The following is a 15716-nucleotide window of genomic DNA, read 5'->3' as shown; positions in this document are numbered from 1 at the left end:
ACTGTTACTATCACATGCTACGTGTGTACAGAGCCTGTCAAATGGTGATCAGTTTAAATAATACAAGCGCTTGCTTCAGGCTTTATTTCTACTTAGCCTTCCTTTATTGTGACTTTTAAAATATAATTTCTAAAAGTGCATGATTTCTTTGAACTACTCTCAATTTAGGAAAGATCAGGGAGAACATTTCCAGGAATTAATTAATCAGCTGTATATAGGTTCAGATTAGAAAATGTCAAATACTGAAAAAAAAAAATAGATTTTAAATTAGCTCAATTTAAACATGGAGCTACTCTTCTTAAATATCTAGTTTGAGTCTTCAGTGTTTCACTTCTTTTACGTGTTCATTCCATTACACCAGGTCATACTTCAGTAACTTCTCTACTGTCCCAGAAAACATATTAAAAAGAATTGAACTCTTGGCAATTTCATTATGTCTTCACATGACCAGAACAGGAAAAGGTCGGCTCCTCAAATCCACAAGCAAGGAACAAATAACACTTGTTCAAAATGAGACCGCAGAGCTGTGCACACTCACATTCTGATTCCAGGACACTTTGTGTCGGCAAACAAGGACTGGTTCCTTTCAAAATTCAACTGTGGTCGAGAAACACTAAGGCCACAGATAAGCTCTAAATGCAGAGGTTATAGGCACTGGCCAAGAACTCCCAGAAGGTGGCAGGGTTCCAGGGGCTGCCTCTCCTTCCATAACAAATGCATTCTGAAGATGCAGAAGCATGATTCCATTTTCCTCAAAATGTCATAATATCCTGCTGAATCTTCTTCCACTAGGCCTGCTGAGACCAGAGAAATCGATCACATTTCTCAAGCATGCTTTGTATCAAGGCTCTGAAAACCCAAGAAAAAAAACAGGTAAATTTAGTTCTCATTGTTCACTCTTCACAAAAAAAACTTTAAAAACCACAAATAATTGGAAGAGTCAAAAAGCTGACTGACTCTACACATCAAAAGACACAATCAACAGAGTGAAAAGGCATCCTATGAAAGGCACCCACCCTGCCTACAGAATAGGAGAAAATATTTGCAAATCATGTATTTGTTAATGGCTTAATATACAGGATATATGAAGAACTCATACAACACAAATATAGTGCAACTTGAATATGAGCAAAAGGACTTGAATAGTTATTTCTCCAAAATAATATAGAAATGGCCTATAAGCATATCAAAAAGATATTCAGCATCACTAATCACTAGGGAAATGCAAATAAAAACCATGAGATAGTACTGAAAACCCATTAGGATATTATTTTTAAAAAATACAGAAAATATGGCCAGGGCACACAGGAGAAGCACCCATCTGTTTCTCCACCCCTCCCCCTCTCCTTCCTCTCTGTCTCTCTCTTCCCCTCCTACAGCCAAGGCTCCATTGGAAGTTGGCCCGGGCGCTGAGGATGGCTCCATGGCCTCTGCCTCAGGTGCTAGAAAGGCCCTGGTTGCAACAGAGCAACGCCCCAGATGGGTGGAGCATCGACCCCCGGTGGGCATGCCGGGTGGATCCCGGTCGGGCGCATGCGGGTGTCTGTCTGACTGCCTCCCCGTTTCCAACTTCAGAAAAAAAAAATAATAATAATAATACAGAAAATAACTAATGTCAAGGATGTGGAGAAACTGGAACATTTGTGCACTGCTGATGGGAATGAAAAATTGTATAGCCTCTATGGAAAATGGCAGAGCAGTTCCTCCAAAAAATTAAAAATAAAATTACCATATGATCTAGCAATTCCACTTCTGGCTATAAGTACCCAAAAGAATTAAAAGCAGTATCTAGGTCCTGGCAGGTTGGCTCAGTGATAAGACTGTCGGCCCAGCCTGACCAGGTGGTGGCGCAGTGAATGGATGCCGAGGACCCAGGTTTGAGACCCCGAGGTTGCCAGCTTGAGCACGGGCTCATCTGGTTTGAGTTAAAAGCTCACTAGCTTAAACTCAAGGTCGCTAGCTCTAGCAAGGGGTTACTTGGTCTGCTGAAGGCCTGCGGTCAAGGCACATATGAGAAAGCAATCAATGAACAACTAAGGTGTCACAATGTGCAACAAAAAACTAATAATTGATGCTTCTCATCTCTCCGTTCCTGTCTGTCTGTCTCTGTCTATCCCTCTTTCTCTCTATCTCTGTCTCTGTAAAAAAAAAAAAAAAAAAAAAAAAAAAAAGATTGTCAGCCCGGCATGTGGAAGTCCTGGGTCCAATTACCGGTCAGGGTACACAGGAGAAGCAACCATCTGCTTCTTCACCCCTACCCCTCCCTCTTCTCTCTCTGGCCCCGGGTGCAGAAGATGGCTTAAAGGCCTTGCCTCAGGTGCTAAAAATAGCTCTGTTGCCAAGCAACAGAGCAGCGCCCCAGATGGGCAGATCATCAGCCCCAAACAGGGGTTGCTGGGTGGATCCTGATCAGGACATACATGGGAGTCTGTCTCTCTGCCTCTCACTTGATAGATAACTAAATAAATAAATAAATAATAAAAAAATAGAGTCTAAAAGAGACATTTGTACAATCATGTTCATAGTAGCATTACCTACAACAGCCCAAAGGTGGAAGCAACCCAAGTGTCCACTGCTCAATGAATAGATAAACAAAATGTAGTACATACAGATTATAGAATATTATTCAGCTCAAAAAGGAAATTTTGATATATGCTATAACATGGATAAACTTTGAGAACATTATGCTAAGTGAAACAAGCCAATTACAAAGGAGACTATACTTTCAGGGATCACTTCTAGTTTGTAACAAAAAGGCAAATACTGTATGATTCTACTTAAATGAGGTACTTCAAATAGTCAAAATCATAAACAAAGTAGAACGGCGGTTGCCAGGGGCTGGGTAGGGGGGAAATGAGGAGTTATTGTTTAATGGGTAGAGAGTGTTGCAAGATGAACAAGCTCTGGAATTGGGCTGCACAATGATGCAGATAGATAAACACTACTGAACCAAACACTTAAACAGGGTTAAGATGGCTAATTTTATATTACCTGTACTTGACCACAACTAAAAAAACAAACAAAAACAAAAATTCCTAACTGAGACAATTAGGTATCTGGTGCCAGTATCATTCTTAAAAAACCGAGTACACCTCAGATTTGGGTATTTATTCACATTAATCTAAATAGTGCCTTGCTCAGGCTTGTGAACAAAGTATTACCTTAGCCTCTTCCCTTAATCACCTTCATCAACAGTGATCCTATGTCCCCTCATCTGTTGTGAGGGGCTGGGGATAGATGATCTCTCTAGTCTTATCCACCTCTGTAAATCTTGGGGTTCCACATTCCCCAGTTCCCCCTGGAGAGGGCATGACAAACAGATATTACCTCTGCCTTTTCTCAGCGATCCTCAGGATGTCGCAGGTTCTGGTAAACCTCTCTGACAGCTCAAGGGTCAAACCACATTCCTGTAGCAGCGACCAGGCCCGATCTGGACCCATGGCCTTAGCTAATAGCAGTGCCACATTCTCCACATTGACAGGTGAAGGCCCGTCACTGAAGTTCCCATTTGGTGACTTCTGGGACGCTGGCTTTGCGCTCTTGTTCTGTACCAGATGTAGGAGAAGCTTCCACTCCTCCGTAGTCTCAGGGATCCAACCTACACAAACACACGGAACATAGAAGTGCTGGCTCGGACTGCTCTTGGCACTCTGCCTGCATACAGGAGACAGTCAGAATCTTTTTGTGAAAACATTTAATAGCAAAATGTACAAATATTAGAGAACATAATCTCATTACCCTAACAAAGTTATTCTCTGACCATCTGTTGAGGAAGCCACAAAATTAGCTTCAATGTTCTTTTATTGGTTCCCTCAGTAATTACCCAGGACGTATTCATTCTACGCTGGGCACTGGGTACACAATGAGGAAGTCTTGTGGAGCTTACAGTAAAGGAAATAGAACTTAGACAAACACATAAATCCACTATACTTATATAAGTGCTATGAAAGAAAAGATTAAGGAACCATTAGAATCGTAGGTTTTTCTGGAAACCCTAAGAAGAGCTCTATAAGGAAGTGACATTTAGGCAGAGAGCTGAAAGATGAGACAAGCTTAGACAGACGGCATGTGACTGTGGCCACATATACACAGACTTGAGGTACAGTATCAGGAAAGGAAGGTGAAGATGCCTACATTTGACAAAGGAAACATGGAGTATGTCCAGACACAGAAAAGAACTTGAATTCCAGGAACTCCAAAAAATGCCAATACTGCACAAAGGCAGTAGTAGAAATGACAGGGCCAGACCTTGAATTTAGCTTAAGAATGTGGATTTTATTCTGAGCTCAATGTAAGGGGTTACATAATCCAGTTATTGTTTAAAAAGAACCATTCTAGCGGCTGTATGTAAAATGGATTAAAGAATAAGGAAGAATTGCCTGACCTGTGGTGGAGCAGCAGATAAAGTGTTGACCTGGAACACTGAGGTTGCTGGTTCAATACCCCGGGCTTGCCCAATCAAGGCATATACGAGAAGCTACTACTATGAGGTGATACTTCCTGCTCCCCCACTCCCCCATTCTCTCTCTCTCTCCTCTCTCTCTGAAAACAAACAAACAAAATAAAAAGAATGAGCCAGAATGGATGCCGGATGACCAGTTATGAGATTGTTACAGTAGTCTAAGCAAGTAGCTAGGACAGAGTGATGGGGAACAAAAGAAAGTCAATAGATAGAAGATATACATTTGACAGTACAATCAATACAACTTGAAGGAATTATCATGACTCATGAGAAAAGTATCAAAAAAAGGCCCATTAAATACACCAATGCCAAAAATAGCTATTATTATTATTTTCTCTTTTTTTTTTTTTTTTTCAGGGACAGAGAGAGAGTCAGAGAGAGGGATAGATAGGGACAGACAGACAGGAACAGAGAGAGATGAGAAGCATCAATCATCAGTTTTTCATTGCGACACTTTAAGGTGTTCATTGATTGCTTTCTCATATGTGCCTTGACTGCGGGCCTTCAGCAGACTGAGTAACCCCTTGCTCAAGCCAGCGACCTTGGGTCTAAGCTGGTGAGCTCTTTTTTTTTTTTTTTTGCTCAGCCAGATGAGCCCGCGCTCAATCTGGCGACCTGGGGGTCTTGAACCTGGGTTCTCCGCATCCCAGTCTGATGCTCTATCCACTGCGCCACCTCCTGGTCAGGCAGCTATTATTATTTTTATTAACAAAGTATCAAGAGTACTTTTCAATACAAACTTCAGGAAGCATAAATACCCTCCCTTCCCAGATAAAAGTACTCTTGATACCCTTCCTGAATTTTGTATTGTTTTCTGTAACAAACATCACGTAACTTTAAAAATATAAATCATTTATATTTTAACTTTTTTGGTTATTGTTCAGAAGTGTAATTATGTCTACAGTTCTAGCCTTATAGAACCACCTGGCCCTTTTTCACTTCTGAAACAGAGATGATCTCAGCACTTTTGCTATAGATGTAACATCTGAAGTTCACCCTTGACAGTCAACTGGCTTCTCTGTGTTCTGTGTTCCCTTTCCCACCCTAGCAAAGCTGAGAAAGACTGCGGATCACACTGCTGCATGAAGAACCCTGATGTCTTGCTCTTGGCATCTGTGCACTGAAATGAATGAAGCCACACTACAAATCAGACCAAAACTATCTTTGAGTGCTGATGGACTCTTATACTTCAGATGTCAAAGTCTTAGCCTTCTGTTTGCCGTTTTTATATATGTTGGACTGATAAAAAAAATTAAAATTTTTTTTAAAGTATCTAAATACTTGTAAAAGCTTAGGGAAATCTGACTGCTACTCCACTTTAAGTTCATCTTAATGATCATTAATTTTTGGCTATGAAAAAATCAGTACAACACAGAGAAAAGAACCTGAGCACAAGGTTTAGAGACAAACGGGTCTGAACATCAGCTCACCAGTTGTATGATTTTGGGGACTTATACATCCTTTCTCTGGGCCTTTGTCATAACTCCTGTACAATAAAAATAATAGTAACTACCAAGGATTTGTTATCTCACTTAAACAGTAATTAGAAAAGCACACAGTATAGTGCCTAACACATGGCAGGCACTCATTAAATACAAAAGTTGTCTAGTTTATTTCTAATTATGATTTTGTAATTACTAGGCAAAGATAAAAAAAAATAACTACAAATTTGACAGCAAGCTAGAATTATATACATGATCACTTCAATGTTCACCAAATGTCTTTATTGAAAGGTCTGAAGTAACTTCTAAAATACTACAACCTGCCTGACCTGTGGTGGCACAGTGGATCAAGCATCGACTTGGAACGCTGAGGTCACTGGTTCAAAGCCCTGGGCTTGCCTGGTCAAGGCACATATGGGAGTTGATGCTTCCTGCTCCTCCCCCCCTTCTCTATCTATCTCTCTTCTCTAAAATGAATAAATAAAAATAATTAAAATTATTTTTTAAAAATTAATTAAATACTACAACCTAGGGTAACCAACTGGATTTACATACCATTGTCCCCTTCCATCAGGCTCATGTCATTCAAATACACAATGTTGGTGAAGGCCTCTCTTCTTCTCTCCAGCTCCAAACAGAGAGTAAGATATCCGGGCCAGAAACTTTAAAGAGACCAAAGTTGAAGAAAGGTATAAAAGGCAGTGAGTTTAGCTGGAGCTGTGCTGTCCATTACAGTAGATACTAGGTACATGTAACTATTTAAATTAAATAAAAGCAAATAAAATTTAGAAGTCAGTTCTTCAGCTGATCAATCCATACTTCAAGCACTCAGTGGTTACCTGTGGCTAATAGCACATGTTGGACAGTGCAGTAGAATATTTCCATTATCACAGAAAGTTCTATTAGACAGCCCTGATCTGGAGTGTTTAAGAAAAAAAAAAAAGCTAATGATAAATACTGACATTTGAGACCAAGCACCAATTATGATATATATAAGCTTATACACTTTATAAACTTTAAAATTCAACACAAATTAGCATATTTCTTCCCCAAATATGAAAGTTCTCCTTGACTCTTCCCCCTTTCATTTGCTATATCCAGTATTGTAAGTCCCACTGCATTTTCCTTTGAAATGTCCCTTGGATGTGGTCCTTTTGCTGCCCTACTAATCACCAATTCAGTCAAGAATAAAAGAACCCTTGCTGAGTAGCTCAGTAATGGTTAGCATTGTTCCAATATGCTCTATTGGTTGTGGGTTCAACCCCCAGTCAGGGCACATACAAGAATCAGACAATGAATGCAAAAATAAATGGAACAAATCGATGTTTCTCTCTCTCTCCCTTTCTCTTTATATGGTCAATCAATAAAAATTTTTTTAAAATAAATTACTGCAACAGCTTCCTAGCTGGCCTTCCTGTCTCCAATTGTTTCCATGTATGACACAAAAGATGATCTCCAAAAAGCTCCATTTTTATGTCATTTTCATACCAAAATGTCTAAAGTGTCTCCACTGATGACTAAATTCTTCTGACCAGCTTGCAGGGTGCTCCATGATCTCATCACCCACCACCTGGCTAATCTTATCCCTCATTATCAATGAACAAACTTGTAGCAAGTACCTGCCATTATGAGGGATCAGGAAGAAACAGATCCCCATCTCCAAAAGATTATAATCCAAGTGGAGCCATAAGATAACATAACCGGGCAAAAAATAATGACTAATGTGTGGAATGAATAAAAAGCACTGTCAGTTTTTCATGCCCTTATTCCTGTAGCTTCTTTCAACTACCAGCCCTCCTCCTGGCTCCTTTTAAAGACAAATCCTATCCATCCTTCAGGGCTTACCTCTAGAGCAGGGATAGGGAACCTTTTTGGCTGAGAGAGCCATGAACGCCACATATTTTAAAATGTAATTCTGTCAGAGCCATACAATGACCCATGTACATTACGCATTATCCAATAAAAATTTGGTGTCCCGGAGGACAGCTCCAGCCACCCGCAACCATGAACATGAGCAGTAGGAAATGAATGGATTGGAATACATGAGAATGTTTTATATTTTTAATGTTATTATTACTATTTTATTTATTTATTATTATTTTTTTTGTATTTTTCTGAAGTTGGAAACAGGGAGGCAGTCAGACTCCCACATGCACCCGACTGGGATCCACCCACATGCCCACCAGGGGGCGATGCTCTGCCCATCTGGGGCGTTGCTCTGCCGCAATCAGAGCCATTCTAGCACCTGAGGCAGAGGCCACAGAGCCATCATCAGCGCCCAGGCCAACTTTGCTCCAATGGAGCCTTGGCTGTGGGAGGGGAAGAGAGAGACAGAGAGGAAGGAGAGGGGGAGGGGTGGAGAAGCAGATGGGCACTTCTCCTGTGTGCCCTGGCCAGGAATCAAACCCGGGACTGCTGCATGCCAGGCCGACGCTCTACCACTGAGTCAACCGGCAGGGCCAATGTTATTATTTTTTTTATTAAAGATCTGTCTGCGAGCCAGATGCAGCCATCAAAAGAGCCACATCTGGCTCACAAGCTATAGGTTCCCAACCCCTGCTCTAGAGTCTCACCTCCTCCCCAAGTCCTTCACCAACAATTCTATTGTGCTTATTTTGATTCCTCCCTACTCGACATCCCAAAGCAATTATAATTCAAATCACAGTCTGGTGCTTAATGAAATACCTGCATGCCTGGGGTTAGCAACTAAGCAGAAGGGGAGAAAGAAGAATTGGCAAGGGCCAGTCTCTTCACACACAAAAAAAAACATATGCACAAAATTTAAAAGAAAAAATTTGTTTACTATCACTTAAAATAAAGATACTTTCCCATAGTGGAGAAGTAGCAAATGATAAAAATCAATTTAGGACTTAACAACAAAGTTATTCACTGAAATGATTTACTTCAGCTTCTAAGAAAATTCTCTTACCCATGAGATCTGCAGATGTCAGTCATTTTCTCTTTGGTTGTAAAATCTGCAGGTAGTTTAATTAGATGAAGGATCAGCTGACCATAACCCCAAGATAATAAGTGTGAATGAGGTCTGTGAAATAAAAAACTCTATAGATTAGATAGAAAATAAACTCTATAAAATGCTTGTTGGTCATGTAATAGGTAAGAGCAGAGTTTAATTATATTTGTTCCATGATTAGTATCTTTTTTCAAACATTTCTACTAGGCTTTTGAAAAATTAGAAAACGAGGTAATTCTCCTATAACAAATATAATACTTATTTTATTTTTAAAAATTAGACATTTTAAGTAATCAAAAACAAGAAAAAGAAGCCTAATTCCATCACTCAAAGACAACCACTGTATTTCCTTCCAGGTCATTTGTCTAGGCAGGTAAGATAGGCATTTGGGGGCTTTTAAAGTTTCTCTTGGAGGAAACCACAGGAATCATTCCTGATCCATTATAAGTATCAGTGTATATTTTCAATGATTTTTTTTAAGTGAGTGGAAGGGAGATAGAGAGGCAGACTCTCGCATACGCCCCAACCAGGATACACTCAGCAACCCTGTCTGAGGTCTATGCTCACAACCAAGCTATTTTTAGCCCCTGAGGCAGAGGCTCTACGGAGCCATCCTCAGTACCCAGGGCGATACACTCAAATCAATCAAGCCATAGGCTGAGAGAGAGAGAGAGAGAGAGAAATAGAGAGAGGGAGGGGGAGGGAGGACGTGGAGGAGGAGGGGGATGAGAAGCAGATAGTCGATTCTTCTCTGTGCCCTGACCAAGAATTCAACCCAGGACTTCCACACACCAGGTCAACACTCTACCATTGAGCAAACTGGCCAGGGCTGAATTCTATTTTTTTTTTTAACCCTAAATCAGGTTATGTCTAGAAATTTCTAGGAAAAAACACACACATACAATTTTTTCCCTTTTAAAACTGGTTTAATTATCAAGGGCTCTTAATGTGAGTCCATAAAAGAGCTTAAGGGGGGCCAGTTCAATTTTAGGAAATTATGTGCAAAATTTTGCATGGATATACATTTTTCTAAGAGAAATCATCAGGTTCTTACAGGAGCTATAACTCAAAAAATGTTCAGAACCACTAAGAAGTACACGCAAGCTCATTACTAACATGACTTGGCTCAGTCTCTCCCACAGCTGTTCCTGAAGCCCAGAATGCTATATGTGAACAAACCAGTTCCATTCCAAAAGAGCACAGAGCTCAGAGAGAGGACTTCTATACCTGGGGTTTCCTTCATCATCCATAATGCTTGTGCTTGGGGGGGCATCATGGGACACTGCCAAAAGCAGCCAATCCAATCTTAAAGACTCTGGTTGTAGAAGGGACTCAAGGAAGGATGGCCTAAGAGAAAGTAGGGGAGAAAAGTCAATCTTCACGCTGAGAAAGGAAACATAAAATGTGGGGATGTGAAAACGTTACTGAGGGATCAATACAGTGAATGAAATAGCTTGAAAACCCTTCTGCTACAATTTGTCTAGAAAAGCTAATGAAATTCTAACAGCCTTTTAAACAAAAAGTTGAGATCCAAGATAATAAGGAAAATACCAAAGGGTCAAAGAGAAGAGAAATAAAAGCAAATGTGAATCGATGGGGGGGGAGGGGTGTGTGCAGTGTAGGAAGAATGACCAGTCTCAATAACCAGAGGCCATGTGGAGATGGAAAATAAGGTCTCATTTAAAAAGAGGCAAATAGCTGGAACTGAGATCCACCCACAAAACACTGGGCTATCATCACTAAAAATGGTAGCCATCGGCAGAGACAACAAGGAAGCTTATCTGTCTATGACTTTACTATGATCTGAGAATCCCTAAGAGAAAGAAATGGAGGAAGGAAGAAGTGTGACATGTGCACATTTATGGTGTGTATTGTGAACCCTGAAAGAATGTACACAACTGCCAAAAGCCTCCTCTTCCACAGTAGATGCCTCAATTCTGTGGCAATTGATAGTAAAAATGCTTACACAAGAGAAGTAATACCCTATCAGAAGAAAGAAGAGTTTGCAAATATTCTCGCTTTCTCACCGTTGATCTTCAGGCCTTGATTTCACCAGGCTGTCTAAATAAGCCAAAAACTGAGCAGGATGATGGTGACAAAGCTGCATGACATCCGAAGGCAAAATAGATGGGTAAAACTTGATTAAGGATCGAAGGGCAGATTCCCCAAACTTCTCATACAATCTACATTTTAAAACAAAACATATTAGTAAAATGATATAATTTGGTTACATTTTCTAAGTACTTATTAGAAATCAAAGTAAATATACTAACAAGAAGCTGACCAACATGTAATTGAATAAAACTTTAAAGGCCAAACAAATGTACATGCTTTATTTAGTTCATATAAACAACATATATGACAACTTACTGAGTAGCATAAGCAATCAACAAAGGGCTGTCAAAAGGGACCGAGTCATCCAGTAACTTTAATCTTGCTGGTAGATCTCCTTCTTCCATCTCTATATAGGTAGGATTGGAACTTGCCATTTCTGAAAGATAAAGCATACCCTTTTTCCTTCACTTCATAGCTGTAAATATTCAATTCATGAACACCTTCATTCAACAACTGTTACTCATGCACCTACCAGGGCAAGGCCCAATGCCTGTTAAGCATTGTAGGCAAGACAAAAAAAGAACAACATACAACCTCTACTTTTAAGAAACTTAGAATCAGGCCCTGGCCGGTTGGCTCAGCGGTAGAGCGTCGGCCTGGCGTGTGGGGGACCCGGGTTCGATTCCCGGCCAGGGCACATAGGAGAAGCACCCATTTGCTTCTCCACCCCCTCCCCTCCTTCCTCTCTGACTCTCTCTTCCCCTCCCGCAGCCGAGGCTCCATTGGAGCAAAGATGGCCCAGGCACTGGGGATGGCTCCTTGGCCTCTGCCCCGGGCGCTAGAGTGGCTCTGGTCGCAGCAGAGCGATGCCCCGGAGGGGCAGAGCATCGCCCCTGGTGGGCGTACTGGGTGGATCCCGGTCGGGCGCATGCGGGAGTCTGTCTGACTGTCTCTCCCCATTTCCAGCTTCAGAAAAATAAAAAAAAGAAACTTAGAATCAAATTGGAAGACCGGGCATATTTAAAGTTTTAAACAAGACAAAGTAACAACTGATATACTGTATATATCTACTATCCTTGAAAAACAGATATAGACAGTTATAGATAGATAGATAGATAGATAGATAGATAGATAGATGAATAGTTCCAAAAGATGGAGTAGCGGTACTGATCTTAGGGGAAAAAATGAGGAATTTATATAGATATATATAGATGTAGATATAGATAAAGTTAGTACAAAAAATTAGCTATATATCTATTATCAATGTCAAATTCCTCAGTTTTTTTTCTAGAACCAATGCCCCTACTTTTAGAACAAAATAAATTTATCAAATTTATTGAAATTAATTCACAGGGGTGTTTTTACCTATTTTTTTAAAAACAGTTATAGCAAATCATCTTTCTCTGAAGGAAGACTTGACTTTTGGGAATAGCCAGGTCATTTAAAGCTAAGCGTGATAAATAAAGTGAATGATGATCTAGTTAAAACTACTGTAGTTAAAAAGCTGTTTTCAGCTCTGGGCCGTTGGCTCAGTGGTAGAACATCGGCCCGGTGTGTGTAAATAAGTCCTGAGTTCGATTTCCGGCCAGAGCACACAGGAAAAGCACCCATCTGCTTCTCCACCCTTCCTCCTCTCCTTTTTCTCTGTCTCTCTCTTCCACTCCCGCAAACAAGGCTCCATTGGCCAAACAAGGCAAAGTTGGCCGGGGCACTGAGGATGGCTTCATGGCCTCCAACTCAAGGCACTAGAATGGCTCTGGTCGCATCGGAGAAAGGGCTCAGATGGGCAGAGCATCGCCCCCTGGTGGGCTTGCCGGGTAGATCCCGGTCAGGCGAGGCGCATGCAGGAGTCTGACTGCCTCCCCGCTTCTCACCTTAGAAAAATAAAAAAATTAAAAAAAAAAAAAGCTGTTTTTCATCTGACCAGTGGTAGTGCAGTGGATAGAGCATCAATCTGGAATGCTGAGGTTCCCAGATTCTAAATGCCAAAGTCACCAGCTTCAGTGCACAATAATCAACATGATCCCAAGGTCACTGGCTTGAGCAAGAGATTACTGGCTCAGCTTGAACCCCCAGCCCCCAGTCAAGGCACATATGAGAAGCAATCAATGAACAACTAAAATGATGCAATTATGAGTTGATGCTTCTCATCCCTCACCCTTCCTATTGGGGGGGGGGGGGGGAAGCTGTTTCTCATAATTACAGCATTATTTTAAGGGTGGGGGCCTACTCAACCTACCATTTCTGAATCGCCAACTTTCAATTTCTTATATATCTATTTTTAAAGATAACATTTCTTCCCAGTGTTTTGTTGTTTTGGGGGGTTTTTTAGCTGAGGGGAAGAAAAATAGACGGATTCCCATGTGCGCTCCAACCAGGATCCACCTGGCAAGCCCATCTGGGGCCAATGCTCGAGTACCAGGCTACTGAGCACCTGAAACTGATGCGCTGCAGCGGAGAAATCCTTAGAGCTCGGGACCATGTTTGAACCAATCGAACCACCAGGTGCGGGAAAGGAAGAGGGGAAAAAAGAGGGACAGAATGGTGTGGAGAAACACATAGTCACCTCTCCTGTCTGCCCTGACCGGGAATCAAACCTGGGACGTCCATATGCCAGGCCGACATTCTATCCACTGAGCAACCAGCCAGGGTCTTTCCAGTTTTATTATTTGCTATATGATTGCATCAGGCAGTAAGCACTTAAAGAAATTCAAGGAGAAAACCATCATTTAAAGCTTGAGAAGTGAAGGAAACTTTATGATTGGGTGAAAGCTAAGCCAAACTTAACCCTAAATTCAAGCAACCAGTGTATCATCCCAAACTACACATCACGCCTACTTTAGACAGCTCTGGTAATAACTTAACAATCAATCAGGCTGATTGAGACTCTTTTCTGTTCTTTTCCTGTGACCAGGGTTGGGCATGATCACATAACAGGGATATACATGGCAACACTAAGTAGTAATGTCAAACATCTTAATCTATTTGAAGATAAGTAATTTTTCTTATTTCACATAAAAGACAGTCTACCTCAAAATCAGAAAAAGAAACTAAAATCATTTCTTACACTTTTAACTGTTAAATATCAGCTGAAGCAGAACCATAACTACAGATCCATTTTCTAGAAAATAAAAAGATCTTTAAGTCAGTAATACAGATATGTATCTCAACTTGTAACTATTCACTTTTGGTAATGAATAAAAAGTGTGCTTAAAAGCTAAATCAATTATTAGACATATGGCATCTTTTATTCAAGCAGAAGGTTGAAGAAAATTCACCTCTTCCAAAACCTGGGCCTATGCACTAAAAAGGGCATGCATGGTTTCTAGGGTATGAGAGCTGGTTTTATATAAGGACAACAAATAGTGTGACCTTCAATCAAGTGTGAAGTAGAGATTACTGGCTGTCAACCAAAATCTCTGAGGCAGATATGCAAGCTTTCCACGCTTGCATCCATTCTCTCTCTTCTGGACACCTGGTTAGATTACATTAGTCTCCTTTGCAGTTAAATGGGGCCATGTGACAGAATTCTTACCAATGCAGCATGACAGAAGAGATGTAAGCCACTACCAGGCCAGGCCCGTAAGAGAGCGTGTTTGCCCCTTCCACATGCTTTTCCAGGGACATAACAACCCAACAATAATCACAAACCTAAAGGAGGATGAGACTCAAAACAAAAATGGAAGGAGCCCTGCCCTGGTAGCTCAGGTTGTTAGAGTTGTCCCAATATGACAAGGTTGCAAGTTCAAACCCCAGGCAGGGCACATATAAGAATCAACCAATGAATGCATAAATAAATGCAACAACAAATCGATGTTTCTCTCTCTCTCCCTAAAATCAATCAATAAACATTTTTTAAAAAACAGAACTCGGAACTCTGAATTGCCACATGGAAGAGTGCTACCCACTGACCTGAAACATATCTTGAACTAGTAGTATATGAGCAAGAAATAAATTCTATAAATCTGAGTTACTATTTCATAAGATACTTATTTCAGCAGGTTAGCTTACTTAACTAGTATAATCTCCCTGTGCCTTAGCTTCCTCACCTATCAAATAGAATAACATCATCTACTCAGAAGTCTGTTGTAAGGATAAAATGAAACAATGCCTGTAAAGAGTTTAGCAAAATATGCGGCATACAATAAGTACTCAATAAATGGTCAAAATTATTTCAGTATTAGTAGGTTACAGGAATTTTCTCATTTTTAGATATATCTGCATTTATAAGTCTTACTTTAACCCAACTTCAACATTGCTATGTCATTTTCTGAATATGACTGAGAGAAAGAAAACTAATAAAATACAGCTGCAAATTAAACCAATATTTGAAAAACCATTAAAAATTAAATTAAACCCTGGCCGGTTGGCTCAGTGGTAGAGTGTTGGCCCAGCATGTGGAAGTCCTGGGTTCGACTCCCAGTCAGGACACACAGGAGAAGCGCCCAACTGTTTCTCTACCCTTCCCCCTCTCCCTTCTCTCTCTCTCTCTCTTCCCCTCCCGCAGTCAAGGCTCCATTGGAGCAGAGTTGCCAGGACGCTGAGGATGGCTCCATGGCCTCTGCCTCAGGTGCTAGAATGGCTCCGGTTGCAGTGGAGCAATAGCCTAGATGGGCAGAGCATCACCCTCTAGTGGGCATGCCAGGTGGATCCCAGTCAGGTGCATGCAGGAGTCTGTCTCTCTGCCTCCCCGCTTCTCACTTCAGAAAAATACTAAATAAATAAATAAAAATTAAATGAAGTGGAAAACAGAATGAAAGTTGACCAGAGAACTGAGGCGATTTTC

The 15716-nt window shown here is 40.9% G+C and overlaps 1 protein-coding gene across 2 annotated transcripts in view; it reads right to left on the bottom strand.

Annotated features, from left to right (window-relative positions):
- Window positions 1–225: 225 nt before the first annotated feature.
- The window catches only part of HPS5 (HPS5 biogenesis of lysosomal organelles complex 2 subunit 2), a 46787-nt gene continuing 31296 nt past the window's right edge, over window positions 226–15716 (bottom strand). The window contains exons 17-23 of one of the 2 annotated variants that reach the window (XM_066364825.1): window positions 11246–11366; window positions 10903–11058; window positions 10103–10222; window positions 8834–8947; window positions 6460–6566; window positions 3328–3598; window positions 226–849 (exon numbers count right to left, since the gene is read on the bottom strand). In XM_066364825.1, the coding sequence (XP_066220922.1) occupies window positions 789–849; window positions 3328–3598; window positions 6460–6566; window positions 8834–8947; window positions 10103–10222; window positions 10903–11058; window positions 11246–11366 (950 nt within the window). In that variant the 3' untranslated portion in view covers window positions 226–788. Of the gene's footprint in view, window positions 850–3327; window positions 3599–4384; window positions 4543–6459; window positions 6567–8833; window positions 8948–10102; window positions 10223–10902; window positions 11059–11245; window positions 11367–15716 lie in introns of those variants that run through there. The other variant, XR_010748954.1, reaches the window with a different exon arrangement.

The sequence above is a fragment of the Saccopteryx leptura genome, chromosome 1 (assembly GCF_036850995.1).
Source record: "Saccopteryx leptura isolate mSacLep1 chromosome 1, mSacLep1_pri_phased_curated, whole genome shotgun sequence".
Taxonomy (NCBI): Eukaryota; Metazoa; Chordata; class Mammalia; order Chiroptera; family Emballonuridae; genus Saccopteryx; species Saccopteryx leptura.
Note: the sequence above shows the minus strand (reverse complement) of the source record. Positions and strands in the feature narration are given on the sequence as shown.